This window comes from Pseudomassariella vexata (assembly GCF_002105095.1).
Source record: "Pseudomassariella vexata strain CBS 129021 chromosome Unknown BCR38scaffold_8, whole genome shotgun sequence".
Lineage (NCBI taxonomy): Eukaryota > Fungi > Ascomycota > Sordariomycetes > Amphisphaeriales > Pseudomassariaceae > Pseudomassariella > Pseudomassariella vexata.
The window spans coordinates 1,799,642-1,813,733 of NW_024467963.1; the positions used below are offsets into that span (position 1 = coordinate 1,799,642).

General features: G+C 49.5%; 4 protein-coding genes across 4 annotated transcripts; 1 reads left to right on the plus strand and 3 right to left on the minus strand.

Moving 5' to 3' along the window:
• Positions 1–1,716: 1,716 nt before the first annotated feature.
• BCR38DRAFT_228272 (uncharacterized protein) lies at positions 1,717–3,944 on the minus strand. Its single transcript, XM_040854296.1, has 5 exons — positions 3,408–3,944; positions 3,240–3,352; positions 3,006–3,188; positions 2,625–2,949; positions 1,717–2,559 (listed from the first exon to the last, which is right to left on the minus strand). Exons 1-5 carry the CDS (start codon positions 3,606–3,608, stop codon positions 2,056–2,058), a joined length of 1,326 nt encoding a protein of 441 aa, XP_040715088.1. The 5' UTR covers positions 3,609–3,944; the 3' UTR covers positions 1,717–2,055.
• Positions 3,945–6,038: 2,094 nt separating this feature from the next.
• On the plus strand, positions 6,039–7,321 carry BCR38DRAFT_228278 (60S ribosomal protein L10a). The gene is made up of 5 exons (XM_040854297.1): positions 6,039–6,396; positions 6,456–6,464; positions 6,519–6,569; positions 6,633–6,842; positions 6,899–7,321. The coding sequence occupies exons 1-5, from the start codon at positions 6,276–6,278 to the stop codon at positions 7,159–7,161; spliced, it is 654 nt and encodes a 217-aa protein (XP_040715089.1). The 5' UTR covers positions 6,039–6,275; the 3' UTR covers positions 7,162–7,321.
• Positions 7,322–9,377: 2,056 nt separating this feature from the next.
• Positions 9,378–9,961, minus strand: BCR38DRAFT_436828 (uncharacterized protein). Its single transcript, XM_040860482.1, has one exon. It carries the CDS (start codon positions 9,795–9,797, stop codon positions 9,501–9,503), a length of 297 nt encoding a protein of 98 aa, XP_040715090.1. The 5' UTR covers positions 9,798–9,961; the 3' UTR covers positions 9,378–9,500.
• Positions 9,962–9,985: 24 nt separating this feature from the next.
• Positions 9,986–12,861, minus strand: BCR38DRAFT_436830 (WSC domain-containing protein). Its single transcript, XM_040860484.1, has 4 exons — positions 12,410–12,861; positions 11,999–12,358; positions 11,521–11,939; positions 9,986–11,391 (listed from the first exon to the last, which is right to left on the minus strand). The coding sequence occupies exons 1-4, from the start codon at positions 12,627–12,629 to the stop codon at positions 10,144–10,146; spliced, it is 2,247 nt and encodes a 748-aa protein (XP_040715091.1). The 5' UTR covers positions 12,630–12,861; the 3' UTR covers positions 9,986–10,143.
• Between the last annotated feature and the right edge of the window lie 1,231 nt (positions 12,862–14,092).

Below are 14,092 nucleotides of genomic sequence, written 5' to 3' on the forward strand. Positions count from 1 at the left end.
ATGAACAAAGTAAGTGTTTATATTACGTTCCGTTCTTGACATGGACTGTGCTGACTTGCTGAAGACCATGTGAATGAATGTGTTCACACAAGCCGGTGGACTCTATGATCCATATTATGTTTGCAAGTGCAGACAAAGCCCCCCAACAGTCATGAAGACGTGGGGTGGACTCGACCTACACAGCTTCGCGAGGCAGTCGCCCCAAGCTTGCGGTCAACAGAAGGCTTCTTGGAGAACCTTCGTACTCACATAGACAGCCGTCTGCCCAGGAACATCCCAAGGAGATAAAACCTACCTGGACCGTTGTGAATTGCGGATAAAGGCGCAACTAGAGGGAGTTAAGAATTGCTATGCTGGCAAACCGCGGCCCGACCGCGAGGAAGATTGACAATATAGGGGCTTGGCACGGCCCGAGGCTTATGATGCACTCGAAGTCATTGCCTTCAAAGGCGAGACTCTAGAGCCGGGCAGGTTAGGCTCGGTCTCTATCGGACACATTGTACTGTTTGTTGCTTGTTGCTGCTTGTTGTCTTTGAAACAAAAAATTGTTGGGGTGGCTTGAGATTGAGAAAGACTGTTATCGAGATATGAAATTGACATAGAGAGAAAATTTCAAATTGAATATAGATTCGAATCTACTCGACGAGGAATGAGTGGCATTGACATCATATCCTAATGAAAGGGTCTTGACTTACTATTCTGGCCCATCTCGTACGCCTCGGTTTACACGTGGTGTTGCACCATGCTGTCAAGTGTCTCTAGGGTTAGAGTTGGTTATTGCTCTCTCTACATGCTATGGGTGCTAAATATACAATGCAAACTCGAGTTCAAGGCTTTAACCATATTTCTATTAGACTATCTGGGTCGGCACTCAAATTCCTTCCCAGTTTTATAATGCTGCACTAGTTCGCAATCAGCGCGATGCTTCGTATTTTGACCAAGCACGAGCTTATGAGATCGATTGCCTCAATGAAATGATACATAGCAGAAATTAGCGGGCAGGTAGCACCTCCGGGGTGGACGCGGCGTCAATCTGTGTCACTGGGTTTCCTGCTTCCCCTGAATTCTTGGTACCATAAACCAAGAATACAGAGACGCATGTAGACCGAATGCTGGCACTCGCATTCGCTCACTTGATTAGCTGTGTTCCATATCAGGCCGTACCTACTAGTACTTTTGGTCTCAAAACTCCCGCCGTGCCAGCTTTAGACGAGATGGCCCGGTGTCGAAACCGGTAGATTTCCATCCAATTCTTTGGATGGAGGATATTCCTCGCGAACCTATCCAGCTTCATTGAATATAAGCACAGGGGTATATTCATCCAAATCCTCACCTAGCAGTACCCGAGTTCCCATATCTGGAAGCCAATTACGCCACGACGGGTAGAGTTTATGAAACACCAGAGCGGCTCGTTCAGAATAACTCTAAAGTCTAAATCTCATCAGCAAACCCTCAGTCCTCGTACCGTGGCCTGTGGTATTATCAAGGTGTCTGCCATGACCTTGCCACGTAAATATCAGGCCTCACTAGTTGGCCATGTCTCTTCTTGATCCAAGAATCGTATCTTGGCTTTCATCACGTAGGGAAACTCGTAGGATGATATGCAGTTATAAACCTACTAAGACACGCATTTTATTCGTCTACAAAAGCAAAGCACGTAGATAATATTGAGAAACAATATCTGCTGTACTAGCACGTGTATCTCTAGTCACAAACGTCAACTTCCGCGGAATCATAAAACAACGTTGCAGATACAGCATATGTGGAAAAGACAGTTTGGTATCATGCGAACGCCTCCCAGTGTAATTACCGTGGTTTGTATGTGCGTGTTTATGCCGCAGTTTGCGTACCGTTTGGACGATGGTGTTTGCTGTTTGGAGGTGAATCATGTTCTCTTCGAGCATCGTTTAAGGTGGAATAGCCTCGAGGAGTGAAAAGACAGGAATGACTGATTAGGTCGCACGGTGTAACAAATGTTCTCGCCACACTGATGTGAAATAATTTGTGTGTAATGTTGTGATGATGAGTTGGCGACGAAGTATGTGGTGCCTCAAATCAGCTTTCAGTACTTCGGCCTCCCATTTCTTCGTCGTCCTGGAACATGATGACGACGGTCTGCCGATCCGGGTTCCCAGCATCGGTGGGGTAGGGAGTAATGGAGCGGTTGCTGAATCGTACGCCGGCTCTTTGTGGTGGACGCGAGAAGCGTTCGGTGTACACGCTGGCGTCTTCTGAGACCAGGGATGTGTGATGGTCCTCAGAAAACATGGGGGAGGATGACTGCCCTTCGTCTGAGGCAGATGGCCGAGGAGTGTTCAGACCTGTACTTCTCATGCCGTGATGATAGTGGGAAGGGTATGGTCGGTTCGGAGGGAATGTAGAGCTGGCGGGTGACGGCGTTCGAACATAGGCGAGTTCAGGATCTAGAAGCTGGACTAACTTGACATCTTTGCTATATCGCATGTCGTTGTTGGACTTGTGTGTTCGAAAGGTTTGACCGATAACCTGCGGAAGATACTGTGCGAAGAAAGGTTTGATTGCTGGGAGCGACGCGCACGTCTATAGGCAGATCTTCTGTCAGCACGCTGAAAGGATGTGCCAGTTCGAAAGGGCGTATAACTCACAATGCCAAGGAACAGCTCCACGTTACTGGCAAGAACGACGTCCCAGCCTGTCCATGTGAGGTCGAAGTCAGGGGTAGTTGCGAAAATCCAGGTCAAATAAATCCTCGCGATTCCAGCGCACGACACAAGCAGTCCCGCACCGAACAGCCCCATGACAATGAGCTTTTCTTTTCGCCGCAGCTCCAACCTCATTACTGTCCGTATCGGCAGGAAGACTAGTGTGAAGTCTTCGGCAGTGTTGATGGTTCCCGCGACAAGCAAGTGCACGTCATCATTAATACAGTTCTGAGGCTCCAAAGACACCGTCCAATATTCAGATACCGGTCTTCACATCAGTAGTCAGCTTATGTCGCGTCTGTGCGACCGATAACCATTCCATACCTGCACTGAAATAGCGTCACCACTACAAAGATGAAGCCATTGACGCAGACCAGTCCCGCCATTATCAGGACGCATCGATTTGTCCACTTGTCGTCGGAAGCCACCGTGAGACGATGGATCATAGCCAGTATCGACAATTTTGTCACTGTGGACGCCAGGTCGAAGAGAATAAAAACGGCGAGACTGCATGTCGTTAGCCAACTGCGCCTGTTAAATTGGAGGTGACAGACACACCTTGCTTTTAGCGATGGCACGAAGAACTCTTCGTGCACATCCCATATATGCTTGTTCCAACCTAGGTGTGACTGGGCGACCATGGCGATCACGGCAAAGATAATGGCAGGAATCTGTCACGGGTCTCAGCAACAGTTCATGTCAGATTGATCATGTGGGTTAAACCACATATGCGAGCACAATGAGGATATCATCAAGTCCGAGTCCTTTCGAAATGTATTGACGAGTAAATATTCGAACGGCCAGAAGTACGGTAACAAAGGTTAGGAGCGTTGTGCCTACGATCAAGCCAACTTGCCCCCTGGTCTGTGGATTCTCAAAGTTGGGTCGAGGCCACTTGAGTACGGCTTCAAGTGGAAGCCTCATCATGTAGGTAAGCGTAAGCAGGAGTGTTCTTTCCGAAGGAAGACTTCGCAGAAGGCCGAGGTCTATGACGGGATGTCCTCCTGAAAAAGTGCCTCCGTCCTGAAAGACGAATCTGCTTGATGTGCTTGGTACGACAGACGTCAGTTGGCGTCGAGTCAGAGTCGGTATGTCGAACAAATAGTAGAGACCATGGCGACGGTCATATAATTCGGGAACCTCAGAGAATGTTTGCTCGTTGGCTATCTCACGGACTTCATCGCTCAACTTTTTGAGTGTATGGAATTGGACGTCGTAGGAAGGATCGCGGATGGGAGTTATCTGCTATTCATAGGCCCCAACCACATCTTACTAATAGAATGTTGTCGGTTATAGCTGATGGAGCAACACACATAAATATGCATCCAAACGTTCTTGGCGTAGATCGCCGTCTAGTTGCATGTCCAAGAAAGGCATACACGGATGTGCCTCCCACGCCGCCGCTGGTGGTGCTGCTAGCACGCCATACTAAGGTTGCGGCTGTCCCTGTATGTTGCAAGGTACAACCTTTTCCAAAACGAGCATGATCCCGACCGGTATGAACGGCAACCACGTTACTGTGAACTCTTCTTGGCCTGTCACAGCTGCTATGAAGCAGTCGCTGATTCTAACCCAGTCCGGGATCCAGTCTTCAACAGGGAAAAGAATGCAAGGGGCATGCTGAACATGTCGGGAAACTTGTAATGCACACGTTGCGCACAGATAAGGTTAGCGCTCAGACTGCGCCTCTACCTATGTTCCTCGTGGGGGTTAAGTTCAGTCTTCAAATGACTAGTCTAGTCACACGGATGGAACTTACCTGGTGTTTCACAGCACGGTGTCTCAAGGTCTCCAAGAGGTTTAAGCATCGACATAGAGAATTCGTGACAGTCGAGTTGAACGGTTGAGATGGCCTTGAAATTCCGATGGAACACACATACTATCATGCTGCTTATCAAGAATCGAATTGAGGTCGGGATTCTGAAGATCGTTGCGTGATCCCGGGAGCCTTCTTACATGCGCCAGGATGAGACACAGACCTAAGAGCTGTCACGTTGGTCTAGATAATATCAAGCTGTCTGCCACTTCAATTGAGTACCAAGTCTCCTAGCATTATGCGACTCAGCGCACATGACCCATGCGTTTACTCAGCGTAAAGTGGTGCCGCTGGTTGGAGAACATGATATAGGACGCCCCTGACGTAGAATGATCCTCACCATGGGTGTAACCTCAAACTCCTTCGCAGAGGAACCCTGATCTTCGTGCTTGGCACAAACATCACAAATACCACGAAACTCAACGTGCTGGGGACACCAGCCCAGGAGCTCACTGAGCGGAAGTCACCAAGGTTCTTTTCATAATGACAATGAAAATCAGAGCAAACTTAGGCCGGAGAGGGACCGTTTCTCAGAAGCCGCGAAGAACATTGTGAAACATGATTGGAGTCTATTGTTCGGCAGTTGGAGCTCAAGACTCATACAAGATGGAAGAGTGGGCAGATGCTCTCATGATATCGATATGGGATAGCCGGCTTTCCACTTCATGCCTTTGTGTTGGGCACGTTGACCAGGATGGTTGAAGAAGCTTCTAAAGTGGACATCGTATCAGCGAATCGACAGCATGGCAGTGACGAACCAGAGATCAGTAGCAGGTGCATAGTGTCGTGGACGTGCAGCGGTGTCTACGTTCCATATCCTCAGATAAGTGGAGAAAATGATGCATCTTCGTTGGACTAAGAGAAGCTTTCCTTTTTGTCCCGTGTGCCATTCAAGCTTGGAAACCGTCAGCAATGTCGATTCTGAGGCTCCATGCCAAACCTATCTCAAGCTGTCTTGCCTCAAAAACCATGCCCAACTTCGTGCAATGCGACTGGCTTGAAGTCTGATGGTGACAAAAAGCAGGAAGCGTCCCTTGTCTCAGAGTTCCCGTCCTCGCATTGTAGATGACTATGAGTTGCGATAGGCTCATTGACGCAAGACGGAAGACAGGGGATCATTAGATGACCAAGCCGGAAGCCCAGGGCTGCGGTAGTAACTGGGTGGACATATTGTGCACGAGATGCTGGCAAGGAACAGACTGCAGGGTCTGAGCATGTGGGTTTCAACGCCGTCACATACTCTGCGGTGCCGATGCTGAGCCAACGTGCTGATTGCATTCTATTGTTGCCTAGCATTAATCATGATGGTCAAATGGCGTCAGTGAATAGGAAAGAGTGAAATGCTGCACACGGTTTGGGATTTCGGCTCTACAGCATTGGCTGTCACTGACTGTCCCGCTACCTTGAATTAGAAGGGATTCAGATCATACAGAACGATTACGAGCATGTTGGCTTTGGATTCTAGGGTCGAATTTCACTGGGAATTGCCTAACTTAACTCGATCATCCAAATGCCTGCAACTGACACTTGCTCAGGCTAAGAGATAGTACAGCCACATCTCGCCAAACCTCGGTGACTGCGGAAGTGGCAGACAACCCCTCTATGTCAGCCACACCCACAAATTTTGAGCAACTCCGAGTTGCGCAAAATCCCACTCAACACCCTGGTCGAAACGACTTTTCTTTTTCGACCAAGCCAAAACCAGTCCTTTTCCACCACCACCAACAACTGCGCAATAAACCTCACCATTAGATACCATCTATTGGAAGACAGCCAAGATGTCCAAGATCTCTGTCGCCGGTGTGCGCACTAACGTGCAGGAGCTCCTCGACTACTCCCTCGAGACCAAGAAGCGTAACTTCCTCGAGACTGTCGAGCTCCAGATCGGTCTCAAGAACTGTAAGCAAGTCTGTCGGAATTGCATTGATTATTCATGACTGACCCCGGATTCCAAATAGATGACCCTCGTAAATACGAGCCTCTCCTGATATTCGAGTAACGTCATTACTGATGCGATATAGAGCGTGACAAGCGTTTTTCCGGCACCGTCCGTCTGCCTTCGATCCCCCGCCGTACGTCTACCCACCGCGAAACCTAGTTAGTTACCTTGAGTCGAATGCTAACTTCGAATGTAGCCGGCATGGCCATCTGCATTTTGGGTGACCAGCACGATATTGATCGTGCGAAGCACGGTGGTGTTGACGCCATGTCCGCCGATGACTTGAAGAAGCTTAACAAGAACAAGAAGCTCATCAAGAAGCTCGCTCGCAAGTACGATGCTTTCGTCGCTTCCGAGACCTTGATCAAGCAGATCCCCCGTCTCTTGGGTCCTGGTCTGTCCAAGGGTGAGTACCGTTTTTGTCTCAAACCGTCTTGGATACGGAGCTGACAGCCTCTACAGCCGGCAAGTTCCCCACCCCCGTCTCCCACGCCGACGATTTGACTGGCAAGATCAACGAGGTCAAGTCCACCATCAAGTTCCAGCTGAAGAAGGTTCTCTGCATGGGTGTCGCCGTCGGTAACGTTGGCATGACTCAGGACCAGCTGCTCGCCAACATCATGTTGGCCATCAACTACCTCGTCTCACTGCTGAAGAAGGGCTGGCAGAACGTTGGTAGCCTGACCATCAAGGCTACCATGTCTCCCCCGAAGCGCCTCTACTAGACGGATCAAATTGCCACCGGAGGATGTTTGCTGCCACACTGGTGCTAACAATCATGGGATGGGCATTGCGAGTCACAGAAGATAGATACTGGTAGCGAATGACAAGTCAAACCTCCAAGACAAAAAAAGCTCTGCATTTTCAAGACGAGGTTGTAATCTTCAACCTAGTCAGTGCTTGCAGCACAGCACGTGACGCCTCGAACTATGGCACGATAGAACATACTGTGCGGCTTCGAGTGAAACACGACCTCGGCATAACCCTGTCCACAGTGCTATTTCCATGCGCAATTGGGATGCTGGTGAAATAACAAATTCATCAGTCAATCGTACCACACGGCAAGGCTCAGCTCGGCTCGAATATTACATGACGCGCAGGCCAACGGCAAGAGCAGGAGATCGATCCCCATTTGGATCGACATCTTGGTTGCGGTGTGGGGTACGTGATCGACGTGCTTCCATGGCGATGTGTGAGTGAAAACAGTTTCCAGCGTCACAAAATCCTTCCATTTATTTTGGACAAGACCCGGCATGTGCAGACAAGTGCACAATTGACCGGCTATCAACATCCCTCACAAGCAAGCAAATTGACGACTTTGATTACGATATGTCGTGAGCACCCCACAGTCGCGAACCTCGAAGAGACGGCGTCGACGGCTGATTAGGAAGAGCGCTTCCGTTGTTTTAGGAGGCCGGGAACGGAAGGAAATCCATAGAGAATAAGAATGACCCTCAGCAAGCCGCATTAGCGGAGCCGCCATTAGTTTGTATAAATTCTTATGACGAAGAAATTAGCCAAACCCTAATGATGATGAGGAAGAAAAAGGAAAAGGGCGAAAGGAAAAGCTGCCACAGACGCTTAAGTACACGGAAGTGGAAAAGAAAGGCGGTGAGCCGTTGCAGAATTCAAAATCAGTCAGGTGAGGGGATAAGCTGGTGGGTGACTGGGCAGAATCGACCAAGATCCGATATTGATAAAATTCGAGAATATCCTGGGTGAGATATCTCAGCACCTCCAGCCAGACCCAGGTTTCAAACCAGATGCACAAGGTAGAATAACACCTCTTTCTCCACATTTATATCAGTAGGTCAAAACTTCTTATTTCACATTGTTTCCCCAAAGTATTGCTGCTTGTTTCATAAACATTCCAGGAGATCAACAGTCATTGGGCTGAATCTATTCCATGGCATAAATTTCTTGCGCCATATTGTGCCTAGCGGAAGAAGATGTGAAGAGGATGCTCTTTCTATATAATAACATGGAATCGGCCGTAAAGGCTTCGCGAGACCTGACGCAAGTTTGCAAGCCCTGACGGCAAGTCTGTAGGTTCTTGCGTAACTTAGAAGGCTGAACGGCAAATCCGCAAGCCCTGTATTGAAGTCCGTAAGGCCTGGCGGAAGTTCGGCAAGTTCAGCGTAGTAGAATATGCCACGAATAACCCGACACCTGATATACCGTACGTTCCTTTTTGGTAACAATACTGTAGATATAGACCCAGTAGGTCGTTATTTATCGACACTTGCAACTACTTGTGAAGTAGTCTGTTAATTGGACATGCCGATGTCGCCTTTGCTCTATCTCTAGCATTGCTAATATCGGCATACTATTTCTGAAGTGTGAATAGGTTATCGATGCACGCTGTAGGGCGTCGGTTGTTTCCTTCTTGAGAGACCAGCGGATCATCAGAAATCATGTTGAGTGAATAGGAATGCCACGTTTTGTTGGAATACTAACAAGAGACCGGATTCGATGGAAGTCAAGCAGCTGGTTTGACTTGCAGAGCAGTCACGAACTTTCTCTCGGTTGCTTATAGAGCAAGTTGTATTTCGAACTGGAAGTACAAACAGCGCCCGAGTCGCGGTCACGGTGGGCTAATATAAGATACTTCTGTTACTAGTATCTTGTTGAGATTTTTCGGTAGAATGAGGATGCCTGAGTTACTACCTGGTAGTTTCAGCGATGGGGCGGTCTCCTCACTTTCTTTAATTATGCCAAGCCTAAGCACTGGGTATATAAGGAATATTCTCGTTATGAGCCGTGAAAGAGGATATCATTAGGTGCTGACAAAGGAGCAGAATATCCAAAGAGCAGTGGGATGACGCGAGTGCAATAATCGGCGTTAATGAAGTAGCACTGGGATAAATAAGAAATTGCACAAGCTATTCCAGTCTAATTACATGTTATATTCGTTACCAACAATATCAGCTAACACCCTGAACCCCATTCTGCAAGACCAATCGATTGCTCCAACCCTTGAATATATACGCAATCCGATTAGCGGTGGAATCCTTCACTAAAACCTAGGAGTCAAGCGGACAGGGGCATGCTTGGACTTCCATACCTAGACTTTAGAGTGGTTATTGTAGCCAGTGATGCTTGTATGCTTTTCTGATTGGAATCTGGTTGCGCCGTTGAATACGGAGTCGGAAGCTGGTGTGGATCCAGAGTTTGATACAGACGGAATGACGGGAGGCGGCGCTTGTTGAGTCGAGCCATTGCACAGAAGGGCAGATGGACCGGAGTTCGGACCCGAAACTAGGCCGGAGGAGGGAAGGGGTTGCACTGGACGGCAAAGAGGATGATGGGACATAGGAGCCGTGGTGGGTTCAACAGGGCCGATATGGGAGGGGAGAAACATCGAAACTGCCCAAATGTTTATCCTTTGGCGCAACGCCCACAAGTCACAGCTCAAGAATCAATCGGGTAACAAAGAACTTCACGACGGGTTGATGGCGGACTCATCGTGTATCCAAGCGAGTGAGAAAGGCTCTCGCTTGAAAAGAAAAGATGTGGTATACAAAGTATTATTGTTTAAATATTAATTAAACCGTATGAAAATTTTGCTATGCCGTACACGAATCGTATTCATTCCCCGTCGTACATCTTCTGCCATCGTCATTCTGAGCAAGAACCCAGCAATTCCACCCCTGCCAAAGTACCATCACATGCTGTTAGCTGTACTCGGCGACGCAAAGCCTAATGGGCTAATACCCCTCTCCAAACTTCTGACATTTCCCCCGAACATCAATCCCGCGGTTGACCCTTTTACAATCATCATACTGCATCTGACAATCCCTACTCGCATCATCATAGCCCCTGCTCCAGCGATTAGCCCCCGTGCGCTTCTCCATCCCGGTGGCCTCAGAGTAATTCCGGCCCCTCTTCCGGCTACTAGGGCTCTTGTACCCCTCGCCGTGTATCCGTCCGCTGGAGTCTTTGCCGCCCGTCCTGCAGCCCTGGGCATAGACGCTACTGCACTGGTTGAACTGGACGGTGCAGGCCTCCTGGCAGGCGTTGTCGCTCTGGTCGCGCGGGTACGACTTGCAGTTCTTGCTGTTGGATTCGGTGTACAGTTTGAAGACGTTCTTGGATCGGGAATTGTAGTCGGCCTCGATGTTGTTGCAGGTCAGGACGGGGAGCTTAATGCCGCCGACGGGACCATCATATTTTCTGGACGTTGGCTGGATGCAAATACCGGTCGGGGTAGGCACGGGACAGCTGGAAGTTGGCTTGATGGATGTAGACGTAGTCGAAGTAGGCGCCGAAGTGCAGGGGAAGGCAGTAGTTGAAGTGGTCGGGCGACTGCCATCAGGATACTGAGGGGGAAGCTTCTTGTAACAATCTCCCTTGCTTCCGCGAGAGTTGCCCTTACAATACTCCTTAATGCCGTCACACCACTCGTAGAAGTTGAAGCAATCCATAGCGTCAGGCCATCCGGCATACTTAAAGCAAGTGGCGATCTGGATAGCGCACTGGGACCACGCAGTGAGACAGCTGTTGCTATCTTCAAAATCAGGCAAAGGCTGAGAGCAGAACCTGCCACACTGGTACTCGCATGTGGGAGCAGTGACAACCCTAGAGGTACACATGGCAGGACTGGTAGTAGTGCTCGTTCGTTGTGTGCTGCGAGTGCTCGTCGTAGAAGAGGTGACGTAACCTCGGGAAGTGCTCGTAACACTTGAAGTTGTGCTTGCAGTGCTTGACCTGACACTCGAGGTGGTACTTGTAGTGGTAGATCGAGTGCTGGAAGCTGAGGTTGACGGTACCGCAGTGGTTGAAGCAGTGCTTGACCTTGTGCTGGAAGTGGAAGTTGTTGACGATACTGCAGTGGTTGAAGAAGTAGTTGAAGAAGTACTTGAGCGTGTACTATAAGTTGAAGTTGTGAAGGAGGTGGAAGTTGATGTACTGTATGTAGTACTTGAAGTGGTGCTTGAACGTGTGCTGGAAGTGGGAGTCGAAGTGGGAGTCGAAGTGGGAGTCGAAGTGGGAGTCGAAGTGGGAGTCGAAGTTATCAAGGAGGTGGAAGTTGATGTACTGTATGTATTACTTGAAGTAGTGCTTGAAGGTGTGCTGGAAGTTGCCGTCGAAGTCGGAGTTGAAGTTGTCGAGGAGGTGGAAGTTGATGTACTGTATGTAGTACTTGAACTGGTGCTTGAAATTGTGCTGGAGGTTGGAGTCGAATTCAAAGTTGAAGTTGACGTAATGCTTGACTGTGTGCTGGATGTAGAACTTGAGGTTGGACTTGTTGAAGTGGTGGAAGTTGATGACGACACGGCAACGGTCGAGGAAGTGGTCGAAACAGCACTCGAAGCCGTTGACGAAGATTGCGGTGGAGTATAACCGCAAGGTTCCAGTGAGATGAGGTCGTTCAACACGTACAAGTTGATGTGACCCGCGCCACCACAGAACTGGTCGTTGTTACCCGTACACGTTCTTTGACAATTACCATCGTCGGTGTGGACAGTCCCATTACCGATGGCAACACCGCAGTAGCATTCACCTGAAATAAGATGGATATTTAGCCGCTGTATTTTATAGTCCGTCAGGGTTGATACATACTAGAGAACTCCGTTCCAGCAAAAGGAAAACCCTTGCTTCGGCAGGCCTCGAGACAGATTTCCGTAGTCAGGGGCTCATTATCAAGCTGGGTTTGACGGAAAAACAGAGCCTTTTTGGCCTCGGGGTTATTATCCGTGTAACAACCGAGGGGCCTGTACTCGGCAATAGTCTGCTCATCCACAGGGAGGAAGGTGGTGTCGGTGTAGATGTTGAGCCCAGTGTCTCCACCGCAAGTCTGCGAGGAATTCCCGGCGCACTCCAAGTTACATTCCGTGGCGGCGTTGACCTCAGGCTTGTCGACAGTCTGCCCACAGTAACAGGTGTCGCGCCAAGCAAGACCAGCATATCGAAAACCATTGCCTAGTTCTTAGTCAATATTTGCAGGATGGCCCGTCGTATGTATGTCCGCACCTTTGCATGTTGCCACACATTTCTCAACGGTCATATCTGGGCTTTTATCGAACATCTCAGATAGTGCCGTCATCTCGGTGGGCAGACCATTGTCGTAGCATCCAACTTGAAGGAAGGGTTGGAAAGGCGACAGACATGGCGGTAGTTGCTCATACCATGCGTGGACGTTGGGAACGAGTGACAGAGCTGCAAGCGCAGCCAGGGACTTGAGAGCCATCATAGTTCTGAACGAGTGACTGAACTTATCCAAGAACGAGTGTGGAGGAATGATGTTGGCGTGAGTGGTAGGGACATATCTCTGAGATCGGCAGACGAGGTATGTTATATAGACATCTGCGAGTCTCGATCATCCGGGCGTGGAAACCCTCCTGGACTAACACCACAAAGCGGCGGGCCCTTTGCATCGTGGTTGCCATGCATCGGGCACGACCTGCCAGGGTCGTCGCTCGACGATACCTCAACGAAAGCAAGCCTTGCCACATAGCGTCGCCTTCGAGAATAATCAACGACAAAACGGTACTCGGAGCTAAGACGGGCGTAGTAGCGATTAGGCGTAGGATGGTAGCTTGCCTGTGCATAACAACTAGTCTGTTGCGGGTGCTTTAGGAAGCTCGAGACTATACCTTTGCTGCGAGGCCGGAGGAATGGCTGTCACGACAACCAGGCCAAGTGCCATCAAGTTCCTTCAGATAGCCAGATAGACAAGCTGGAGCTAAGCCAGTCTGGATGGTGAAGGGCGCCATTGTTTTTCCACGGCGGGCAAATCGCCGAAAGAGGAAGTGTGGTCAAAATTGAAATTGTGCTGGAAAGCCACGGGAGAGGCAATCCAATGAGGACGCCAGGAGCAGGCCGGATCGACCCAAATATGGAGGGTTTTCAGGTAGTTACTAGAGGCTGGTTCCTGTACTAGAGCCCGCGGCTAAGCCCCCCAATTATTTGCTTGGGGCAAGTATAACTTCTATTGTCACCTGGTGACACTGAATCGCGACTACCTAACCAGCAAGATAGCTTCAACAACGATACTTGACCCACGTTGCAATTCATCGTGGAAATTTGGGCGTACAAGATGCGCATCTGTTGCGGAAGTAAGTTGGTGGCGTAGTTTGGATAGACACAAAACATCTACGAGGAAGTGTGCAGGGTGTGAGCATGTTTAAGATGGCGTTCGTATATCGCAGCCCGGACACAACTTCTCGTAGGGCTTGGTCAACCGGAGGAACACAAGGTATTTCGAGTAGCACCGTTCAGGCGATGCGAAGCTGGGGTACTGCAAGATGCCGTGCACGTAGATCTTGGCTTTCAAACAAGACTTCGGCAGTGTTCAGACGTGAGGAACACTCCATGTCGTAGAGACACTGCCCAGCGACCGTTGCAATGTTTCTCTTCGGCCACTTAGGATCTGATGGCTTTTCTTGCACGGCCAGTCTCTCCATAACGCACGGTTCGATTATCCGGAGAAGTATACCTGCAGATTCCCCAAGGACGAGGGAGGGACCATCAGCGTCCCCCTAAGCCGTTGCGATTTATCACCTGGGCCACGATCGACCGATAACTCTATTTAGTGGGATGCAAGCTAGCAGCTTCATTTCGACCCCGTGCTCCAATGGGGGCAGCTGCAACACAATTCTCGTCAACCCAACAATCGAGCCGGGTCCAGGACTTCCGAAGAGAGATGTCACTTCT

Bases quoted from the DNA above. Each gene is read 5' to 3' on its own strand.
- BCR38DRAFT_436828 (XM_040860482.1), bottom strand. From the start codon at position 9,797: ATGTTTCTCCCCTCCCATATCGGCCCTGTTGAACCCACCACGGCTCCT.
- BCR38DRAFT_228278 (XM_040854297.1), top strand. From the start codon at position 6,276: ATGTCCAAGATCTCTGTCGCCGGTGTGCGCACTAACGTGCAGGAGCTC. The intron at 6,570-6,632 runs GTACGTCTACCC...CTTCGAATGTAG, and splicing joins TCTGCCTTCGATCCCCCGCC to CCGGCATGGCCATCTGCATT. The intron at 6,843-6,898 runs GTGAGTACCGTT...CAGCCTCTACAG, and splicing joins GGGTCCTGGTCTGTCCAAGG to CCGGCAAGTTCCCCACCCCC.
- BCR38DRAFT_436830 (XM_040860484.1), bottom strand. From the start codon at position 12,629: ATGATGGCTCTCAAGTCCCTGGCTGCGCTTGCAGCTCTGTCACTCGTT. The intron at 12,359-12,409 runs GTGCGGACATAC...ACTAAGAACTAG, and splicing joins ATGTGTGGCAACATGCAAAG to GCAATGGTTTTCGATATGCT. The intron at 11,392-11,520 runs GCAACTTCCAGC...CCCACTTCGACT, and splicing joins CTTCAACTCCGACTTCGACG to CCCACTTCCAGCACACGTTC.
- BCR38DRAFT_228272 (XM_040854296.1), bottom strand. From the start codon at position 3,608: ATGATGAGGCTTCCACTTGAAGCCGTACTCAAGTGGCCTCGACCCAAC. The intron at 3,353-3,407 runs GTGGTTTAACCC...GACCCGTGACAG, and splicing joins TCCTCATTGTGCTCGCATAT to ATTCCTGCCATTATCTTTGC. The intron at 2,560-2,624 runs GTGAGTTATACG...ATCTGCCTATAG, and splicing joins TGGAGCTGTTCCTTGGCATT to ACGTGCGCGTCGCTCCCAGC.